This window comes from Nannospalax galili, unplaced genomic scaffold (assembly GCF_000622305.1).
Source record: "Nannospalax galili isolate Female #2095 unplaced genomic scaffold, S.galili_v1.0 scaffold487, whole genome shotgun sequence".
In the NCBI taxonomy this organism is placed as follows: domain Eukaryota; kingdom Metazoa; phylum Chordata; class Mammalia; order Rodentia; family Spalacidae; genus Nannospalax; species Nannospalax galili.
Window position 1 is genome coordinate 1204647 of NW_008357047.1, and position 10425 is coordinate 1215071.

The 10425-nt window shown below is 41.1% G+C and overlaps 1 protein-coding gene across 1 annotated transcript in view; it reads left to right on the forward strand.

The window, feature by feature from the left end:
• The first annotated feature begins 227 nt into the window (after positions 1–227).
• Positions 228–10425, forward strand: part of Plxdc2 (plexin domain containing 2) — a 468383-nt gene continuing 458185 nt past the window's right edge. The window contains exon 1 of the mRNA XM_008855025.3: positions 228–368. Within this exon, the coding sequence (XP_008853247.1) occupies positions 257–368 (112 nt within the window). The 5' untranslated portion in view covers positions 228–256. The remainder of the gene's footprint in view (positions 369–10425) is intronic.

The following is a 10425-nucleotide window of genomic DNA, read 5'->3' on the forward strand; positions in this document are numbered from 1 at the left end:
GTGGTTCGCGGTCTGCGGAGGGCTGAGAGTGGGGCAAGTTGTGAAGACAGACTCCGAGGTCCGGAGACCGCTGGGTTCCCGGTGCCTTTCCCCGCCGCCAGTGCTCTGCTCCCGGGAGGGAGATCCCAGCGAAATTTGCCCAGGCCTCGGGATCCCACCCGAGACCCCTCGGCAGCGCCCGTCCGCGGAGCCCCATCCGTGTCGGAGCCCAGGGCGCCCAGGAAGGACTGGCGGGGTTGGGGAGGACTGTCGCGCCATGGCGAGGTTCTCGAGGGCCGACCTGGCCGCTGCAGGAGTTGTGTTACTTTGTCACTTTTTAACCGACCGGTTCCAGTTCGCCCATGGGGACCCTGGAAACAAAATCAATGGTAAGATGCACTTTTTTTCTATTTGTGTGTGTGTGTGTGTGTGTGTGTGTGTGTGTGTGTGTGTAGCTGATGATCCCCCTGGTACTCCGGCACCTCCATTCCCACCCCACCCCTACCTCATCTGTCTGCCCTTGGGAAAGTTATTGCAGTAACTCGGGGAAACTTGAGCTTCCCCAAAGAGAAGACGGCGACAAGACCCAAGATATTAGAGATTGGGGCTCTCCTGAGGCTTTTGGGCTCCCTTAACCTGGGCGGCAGGGGTGCTACTGTCTCCCCTCCACCCCAAGTAGTCCCAGAAAGCACCGGTGTAGGAGCAAATCTGTGGATCCCGCGCCCTGGAACTGGTCACCCCCTAGTTTCCATTCTGGCTTCTCTTGCAGCTCAGAGGAACTAAGCTGAGCGCAGCAGGGGTGGATGGGGAATGTGGGGACAGCAAGGGATGGCTGGTTTCCCCCTGCCAATAGAAAATTCCGTGTGGACGCAGAGCCCTCCTCCAGGCGATCCCCACTAGCTTTCTACATGTGGGGCTGAGAAGTGGGGTGCGGTAGGTGCAGCCGGGCTCGGGGGTGGGACGGAGACGAGAAAGATGGGGGCGGGCATGCCTCTGGGGACCCACACCTGGCCCCATTGTCTTCGGTCTGTCAGCTTCGTTACAGGCCTGAACATGTTGGAGGTTCCTCGGAGTTCCTGGGTCCTGTCCCCACCAGGAGGCGGGCCTGCGGATCCTCGCAGTTGGCCTCCACCCCTGCCCTGGTGGCTGCCCTGCCAGGTGTGTGGTGGCCAAAGACTCCTGGGTGCTGGCTATGCCAGGCTGTCTCCCCAGGCCACCCTGCACACTGAGGCCCGCAGTCTCCTCCCCATGTCTGCCCTCCAGTGAAAGTGAGACCACTACAGAAATTTGTAAACTCCTATGGACTCCCAGAGGGGCTGAAATGAGCACTTGGAAGGAAAGAAAAAAACAAAGGAAAACTTCCTGGTTAGGGAGATCAGTTTTGTTGTATTTTGCTTTGTGTATGTCTGTGTTTAATTTGAAGGATGGTAAATGCTTCCTCAGAAAGTGCATGTATCCAGTTTTCAAGCCCTAATGAGTCACAGAAAGAAAGGTGGGGTTTACCTGGGGATTCCAGGTAAGGGAATGAAAATAAATTTTTACCACCATGAGACCCAGAAGAGACTCAAAGCAGTGTCTATCCTCAGTGTAAATTTTTACAGAGAAAGCAGAAACTCTCTTGGTATTTAGGATTGGCGAGATATATGTGTTGGGGGCCAGGCGTGGGAGGTGGGTGGAAGGGATGAAGACCACATGGAAAAAACTGAGATTAAAATGCAGACATCCTGGCTGTTGATTTTTGTTTATCACTTGCAATTGTCCCCATGAATGGACTTAAGTTCTCGACTGTGTATGATCTGTATCAGTACACGACACCTTCTGTTTATTTTCCTGGTACATTGCAATTGGCTGAAAGAATAATACTTTTATTTCTTGAAGAAACAACACATGTATTTAAAGATTCATGAGCATATTTGGAGGAGGTAAATGCTTCAAGCAAATTCATAAGAAATTAGAGTGCCTGTGTGTATGTCAAAATGTATCCCAAGTTGTTTGTTTAAAAACTTCTTTGGCAAGTCAATAATGCATTCACAACAAAAGTAAATTAAAGGTCAGCAATCATTTTCTGAACCTTTTTCATTAATACTGTTATTAAGAATAGAATACACAGACCTCCAAGATAAGTTTGCTAGTCTGAGTTTTCAGACTGGGAATGAAATTCATTCCATTCCAGGACTGACCAGTTAATGAAAAGCGTTTGCCTTCGGGAATATAAAATGTCTAAATTGTCAAGATAAATGTACCAGTATTTTAAAGGAATTCAGCAGATTTGGTGGAACCATGTAAACTCACAAGAATGGGTTGGAAAAGAAAGGAATATTAATTATTTTGGTAATTCTTTAAAGACTGTATTGTAAAGTGAAATAGCAGTTTTGCTGGATGTCAGACTATGTGAAGTTTTATGAAATGTCCTTAGAATTAAGCGGCCATTCTGCAAAAGAAGGTGCGACAAAGGAAAATAATTCCAGTTTCTATTGTAAAATAAGTTAAATGCCAGGAGAAAGTTCAAAAGTTGAAATGTGGCATGTAGCAATCAGGGTTTTATTACAGACATTTTGGCAAAGGAGAAACATCTGATTTCATAACAGGGACATTTTACTATGCCTGACTTTGCTAAATGCTGCAATTGATTTTATTACCACCAGAGGGCAGAAAGACTGCTAATTTCTTTTATCACTAATATTTCTATGTTAGAGAGACAAGTAGTTCATGTTTAATATATCATTTGTTCTTATTTTAGCTGTCATTTCTCTGGTTGGAAATTTTTATGTTTCATTTCCAATGGAGTTAGACAACTTGGTTTGCAACATTACTAATTTGTAGTATTTGTTATAACCTTGTCCTGCTGACTTACTGCTGCTAAAAATTTCTGTTAGCATATGCATATCCAGAGTAAAATATTGTAACAGACGGATGATCCAAGTAAGTGTTTGCTACAAAAAGAGGATGGGTGAGACCAAACTGGACAAACAGCAGGCTGATTATCCTTATCTGTCAATGACTTGTGACTTCCTACAAAATATTTAAAAATAGAATAGAACTTTTTCTTTGAGAGAATACTTGCAGGTTGTAGCCTGAGTTCGAATGAGTTTGTAATGTGACACATATGTGGTCTAGAACACTCATATGCACATCCATCCATTCATGTACATCTGCATGGAGGCTTAGAGCTATTAAATCATATAATATGTATATATAGTTATAACTATTATAATCATACATTATATAAGATTCCTATTTAAGAAAGAGATGTTTCCAAAGCCTGGTTCTCCTCAGTGAGAATGTGCTTGAAGGAAATTAGAAATGGAGGATATTACTATGCTCCAAACAGGTTTCTTCTCTGCCCGAATCAAGTAGGCCCATGCAGAGATGTAGAAAAATGCATATTTTTTTCCTTTCTAAATGTGTCTCCTATTGCAGAAACACTGTTTTTACAGAGAAGTGAATTGACCAACAGCTGAGATCTAAAGACTTTAGTCTCTTCTCCATTATCTGAAGACCATGACCTTATGGACTGAGCCACTTCCCCATCCCATCACCCCCCCCACCTCACCCCCTATGTTCTTTAACTTTCATCAAATGTTCCCACCTCCGTTCCTCTTGCTCTTTCTTCTCTAAGCCCATCTCCATCCAGACATTACTTCCTCACTGGCTTATTTCAAGTGATACTTCCCTGGAAATGAATGTGCTGCCTTACTGCCTCCTTTCAGGCACAGCAAGGAATTTGTCTGTCGGTTTGTTGTTGTGTTTTCTCTTTCTATTGCTGCAACTCTATCACATATTCTATTAGACCTGTGACCCAGTTCTCTCAGTCAGCGTTTATTGTCATGATTTCTGAATGTGCTGTCACATGTGCCATGTAGGCATGCGATAAATACTTTCAGAACTGAATGGAGCAGAACAGAACTGTATTTCAGGCTGGGTTGCTAGTCTGAATGTAGTCTTGGGGGATTCTTAAATAATTCTCTCAATAAAACTCTATCAATAAGATGGAAGTGGCTGTTAAAATCTAGCTACATATAATTATACTTTAAAAACAGAGCATACCAGCCATAGGTCTGCCAGACTGCCCTAATCCCCTGACAGATGGCTACTTACCTTAAACCTTCTAATAGGTAGAACTTTCAAAAGTTCACACATTGTTCTCCTGTAACCCTGGTTTCTGGCTGCATATTGTCAAGGGATGTTCTTAACAATACCTTAAAATAAGATAAAGTGTATAGACACATAGCTGTGCATACGCATGCATTCATATAGACACACAAATGTATGCATATATGTAAAAGTGCATGTTGGTGGTGTTGATCTACTTACAATGGAGTTGAAAACTATCAGATAATTTTGGTTCTTTAGGAAATAGCCTTTGAACCACACTATGCTGAGGCATCATGACATTGAATTGGGAGGCTTTAAGAACTTTCTCTCATAAAACTTGGTTTGGTAGCTGTCATAGGGAGGTTAATGATATCATGCCATAAAGTACACAGTATCTGTGCCTTGTATAGCTGTAAGAAAAGAAGAACAATCCTGCATTACAATAATACTTAATGATGCTTTTTTTAAAGTGGTTTGCTTGGAACTTCTAGATGTATGCTTTGTTCCTTTTTATTTATGATGTCAGGGATCAAACACAGAGAGTCCTACATGATATGGTGTGCTAGACAGCTTCAGTTGTCGACTTGACACATCTGGGAAGAGGGAACCTCAACTGGGGAATTTCTCCTATTGAATGGGTCTGTGGCCATGTCTATGAGGCATTTTCTTGATTGTTGAATGATGTGGGAGGACCCAGCCCACTGCGGGTGGTGCCACCCCTGGGCAGGTGGTCCTGGGTTATAGAACAAAGCAGATTGAGCACAGACCAGAGGAGTGAGCCAGTAAGTAGCATTCTCCCATGGTCTGTGCTTTAGTTCCTGCCTCCAGGTTCCTGCTTTGAGTTCTTGCCTGATTTCCCTCAAAGATGAACTGTGCCTTGGAAGTGTAAGATGAAATAAGCCCTATCCTCCCAAGTTGGTTTTGTTCAGAGTGTTTTAGCACAGCAATAGAAAATAAGTAGAGCACTAGGCAAAGAGCTGCTCCCACCAAGCAGCATCCTTAGCCCAACTTGTTATCTTTTAAATGTTTCTTTATAAAAGTAACCTTTTGGAAATTAAAAAAAATTATTATTTTTATTTTATGTGTATGTGTGTATTGCCTGCATGTATGCAAACTCACCCGTGCCATGCAATGCCCGCAGAGGACAGAAGAGGGCTTCGGATCCCCTGGAACTGGAGTTATAGACTGTTGCTAGCTGCCGTGTGGGTGCTGGGATTTGAACCTGGGTCTTCTGCAAGAACAGCCAGTATTCTTAACCACTGAGCCATCTTTCCAGGCCCCCTTGTGGAAAATTTTTAATTGAATTTTTGTGTATTTCATACAGAATATCTTAATCATCTTTATACCCCCTTCTCCATTGGCCCACTCCCATAGCCTCCCCCTGACTGGATTTCATGCATTCTGTCATTTGTGTTAAGGCATATCAGGTTAAGTTAGTGTCCCTAGATGTCCCTTGGTGCAAGTTCATCCACTGAAGTCTAGTGAGCCTATCTAGAGCCCTCCCTTTATGAAGATCAGCTTTTCCCCACCCAGCAGTAATCAGCTGCCAACACTGCTCTGGCTGGATTGGGGCCTGCTGCCCAGTTTTACAGTTCAACATCCTACTGCAGAGATACTTGTACACCTGTGTTTGTCACTGCTCTTTTCACTATAGCTAAGAGATGGAAGTAACCTGTGTTCCTCACCTGATGAGTAGTTAATGAAAATGTGGTATATTTACATTATGGCACTCTGCTCAGCGGTAAAGCAAGACAAAATCATGAAGTTTGTAGGTAAATCGATAAGACCTCAGGTATTTTCTTATGGAAACAGGAAGTGGATTAAGACAATAACTTTTATCACTTAAAATATCATCTTGTATTTGTCTTAGGATGGGAAAATGTACATGTAATCTGATTTCCATTACTAATACTGTTATATGTTAGTAAGTTGCTATTCAGTTAACTTTTAATCTGGAGAACTGCAGAACTTTCTCTTTGTTCTGAGTACATGTCCCCCGTTTTAATTGTCTGTAGAGCATTCCATTCTGCTACACCTTCCCCCCATGATTCTGGTGGACTAAGGAAATAACTAGCAGGTGACAGTGCAGTAATGGTATTTTTATAGACAGGTCTTCTATTTATGGTGTCAGACTGACTGAGCACTAACAGAAAGATGCAAGTGTGATGTCTACCGCCTTGTTTCTACCAGTCAGCTCATTTCCACCTTGTTCTTTCGTTTACTTGCACTCTCCCTTCTCTAATGGAGACGGTGTGATTTGGAGTGGTGATACCGCTTTTGCATTTGAACAGAGTCTGAAGGCTTGTTTGAAATTAACAAAGCATATTCTGAGCATGAGGTCAAAACTGGATGACCTTACTTAAAATCCAAATTTTGACACCTTCCTCCAATGGCTAGACAAGAAGATCCAGGAACCAATAGCCCCGCCCCCTTTATCCTCTGAGTTAAAATAGGCTGTTGTCACTGTTTCTGCTTCTGTTACTGTAGAAAATCTCTTTAATATTTGTCAAGAAAAGATCACAAAGGTAAAGATGCTGACTTTTACCTTTTTGGGAATTTTATTACTTATTTCTTCCCCATCAATTATTCTTTTATTCATGAACTGAAAATTTTTCATAGAATCTATGTAGCTCAAGATCTCATCCTACAAATAATGTGTATAACTCTTTCAGGATTAGCACACATACAGAAAATATTAAGAATTTGGCCTGTAGATAAATAGAATGAAAATTTGGATACTGAAAGGTCAATTTTCTACATATTCCTTTGGTATTTACATTATAAGAAAAGTCTAAATCGACCTGATATAGGCTCATAAGAATGATGCTTGGCTTATGTGGATTAGGGTAGAGCATTTTGTAGTTGGGATGTAGCACATTCAATATGCATGATCATGTTGGGCTGGAAGTGATGTACAGAATTCTATGCGTATATGTCTGTTTGCAGTAGTAGTACCCAACTTCCTCTGCTTGAAACTATGATATAAAGAGCCAATAAGTATTTATTTTCCTAAGATAAACATGAGATAGGAATCATAATTTTCGATATCTGATTATCTTTTTAAAAATTTTATTTATTATTTTTTATTTTATGTGTATGTATGTATTGCCTGCATGTAGGTAAGGGCACCAATGTTGTGCAAAGCCCGTGGAGGTCAGAAGAGGCTGTCCCCTGGGACTGGAGTTACAGACAGTTGTTAGCTGCCATGTGGGTGCTAAGATTCGAACCCGGGTCTTCTACAAGTATAGTCAGTGTTCTTAACCACTGAACCATCTCTCCAGCCCCGGTATCTGATGGTCTTTTCGGTGCACTGTGGGTCTAGAGCATGCTGAATCCTTTCTATATCTTTGCCTAGTTCTCCCCAGGATTGAAACTACCATGAACCAATGAAATCAGTTATTTATGTGGCATGTAGTATTGTTTGGCCCCTTGACATTCTTGCAAGCATAGCTGGGCAAAAGCCCAGTACTGCATGTGACTTCTTCTGAATGTCCCTTCTCTGTTTTCCATTGTTCTTTCACTACATTAAGATATATATATATATATATTTATATATATGCACACACATTGCATGAATTGTAAAATATTCATGGAAAGTATATGTGAAATGACTTTTCGGTACGCTGAATCACATTCTCAGTACATATGGGGCCTGCTATTTTTTAAAAAAAACATGTCCTGAACTTTTGGTTAAAAATAATTCTCCCCTTTTACTACTGCTAGTCTATATATCCTCCGAATTAAAAATCTAAATCTTATGATTAAGATTTGATAATGGCTGCTAACTGTGCACAATTATTTTGACACATATTTTCTAATTCTATTTACTTCTTAGATCTTAAGAACATTCACTTTTGATTATTTTTTGTTAAAATTTCAAGTTATTCACAAATTCCAAGAACCACAATTTGAACTAAGATACGTAGCACTGTGTCTTTGCAGTCTTGTCTTTGGTTCTTGTTTGGATTTGAACTAGGGAGGGGCATGGAAGGACTTTTGTCACACACAAAAGCTTAAAGAATGCGCTAATGCTTTCTGTAAACTCCTGGAGGCAATAAAGTTGAATTATAAAATTGAAGTAAAATCCATTACATGTTTTAGTTTGAAAGTATTCTTACTGTTCAATTTTTTATTTTTATATACTGGTCTGACATCATAAAACGTGCCTTGTAGGCCTGGGCGTGGTGGCACACAACTTTAATACCAGCACTCAGGAGTCAGGGGCAAGAGGATCTCTGTGGGTTTGAGGCCAGCCTGGTCTACATAGGGAGTTCCAGGCCAGCAGGACTACATAGTGAGATCCTGTCTCTAAAACAACAACAATAACAACAATGTAAAAAATAGAATATGCCTTGCAGATTATATATTTGTACCTGTTTTGATTCATAACTTTAAGATTTACTTTTAATAGTGTGTGTGTGTGTGTGTGTGTGTGTGTGTGTGTGTATAGGGGTTTGTATATATGCATGCAGTTGTGTACAGAGGTCAGAAGAGATCATCAGATACCTGGATTTGGAGTACCAGGCAGTTGTGTGCTGCCTAATGTGGGTTCAGGGAAGTAAACTCTGGTCCTCTGGAAGAGCAGCAGGTGCTTTTGACCACTGAGCCATCTCTCCAGTCTCTATAACTTATATTTTATAATCTGTATGAGTAAATGTATGTCTCATATTAAAATATTGTTAATATGGTAAAATTTGTTGTGAAACCATTTTGGTTGAGGCTGAGTTAGGTAATAATTCCCACCAATTTCTGTTTTATCTTTGGCAATTACTTGTGGTTTTGTTGATCTTAATTCTGTCCTACTTGATTAGTGCAGTCTTCCATGGCTGGATAGTGAGTCTGCTGTGCGCAGGGTGGTCTGTGTGTTCTGTGTATCTCTTCATGTCACACACGGGAGTTACTCAGCTTTCATGTAGAGCAGGCATTCCTAGACTACTGAGCTTGTGAATGTTCTGCTATAAAAGATAATTCCTGGGTAAGCCCTGCTAAGATAATAAACTTCAAAGATAAAGGGAGGAAACTCATAATTATCTCTGTAGTGTTATCACACAATCCTAATTACTATAGCTTTACAATATGTCTTTGTATCTGATGGGGAAAACCCATCTTCCTTTTGCCTGATCTTCAGAAGTTTTAACTCTGCTTATTTTTCATAGCCATTCATAATATAATACATGTTTTAGGCTTTACTAAAACCTCTTGGGGTTTTGATTGCAATCATTATTTTTGTGGGGTCATTTGTTAAAAATTCAAGCTCTAAATCACTGGGAAACTATGTAATATTTTTCCTACAACCTCTAACAGCCAGAGCAAGTACCAGAACAATTCATAAGAAATTGGTAATAGTGTTTGTTTGGCAGTGACCTTTCTCTGTTGAAGCAATGTCCCTAGTTGGAGGGGTGCTGGTTCTATTTCCTGATCACATCATTAAACTCGCCACCATCCTACGTTGTTCCTAGGAAAGACAGGAGAGAACCACAGGAGAATTCAAATGAACGGCTCAACCGAAGGAAGGAATGTTTATGTCTACTTCTCAGGAACTCCCCCAGTGGAGACAGAGCTCCAGGCAAATGGGTGGAAATGATGAAATTTTTCCTGTGTCTCTTAAGACAGCCCATCTCGGAGTTAGACTTCCACACAATAGTTTGCTGCATTTTCCTAGAGATTATCATTTTAAGCTAATTAATTTTGGCAACTATGTTTCCTCTCATTTGTGGTTCGTCGATATTATAAACCTAACTAAAATCATGTGTGCATATATGCCATGGAAGTGGAAGCAAAATTGACCAGGGGACGAATGAGGCTAATAGGAGAGGGGACAGAAGAAAAAGATGAAGAGATGTCAGTATGTGTGGGTGGCTAGTGATGAAAGGATAGTATATGCTTGTATAAAATGTCCTTACAAAACCAAGTAATATGTGCAATGGATATACACCAGTAAAAAATATTTATTCATCATATGTTGCTCTTCTGAGGGCTGGGGAGATGGCTCAGTGGGTAAGGACTTGTTGAACAAGTATGTGGACCTAAATTTGAATCTCCAGCATCCACATAAAAGCAACATACCATGTGGTGGTGTGTATCTGTAACTATAGTGCTAAGGGGCAAGAGGCAGGTAGATCCCTGGTGGCTTTCTGTCTCACCAAAACTGTAGCAAATTCTAGGATCAGCAAGAACCCTTGTTTCAAAATATACGGTTGAAAGGAGCATTGACCTCTAGCATCCAGACGCTCACACATGGATGCAGGAAAGCACAGGCATATTCACCGGCATATTCACCTGCACAAACACACATATGCATACAACAGAGAGAGAGAGAGAGAGAGAGCGAGAGAGAGAGAGAGAGAGAGA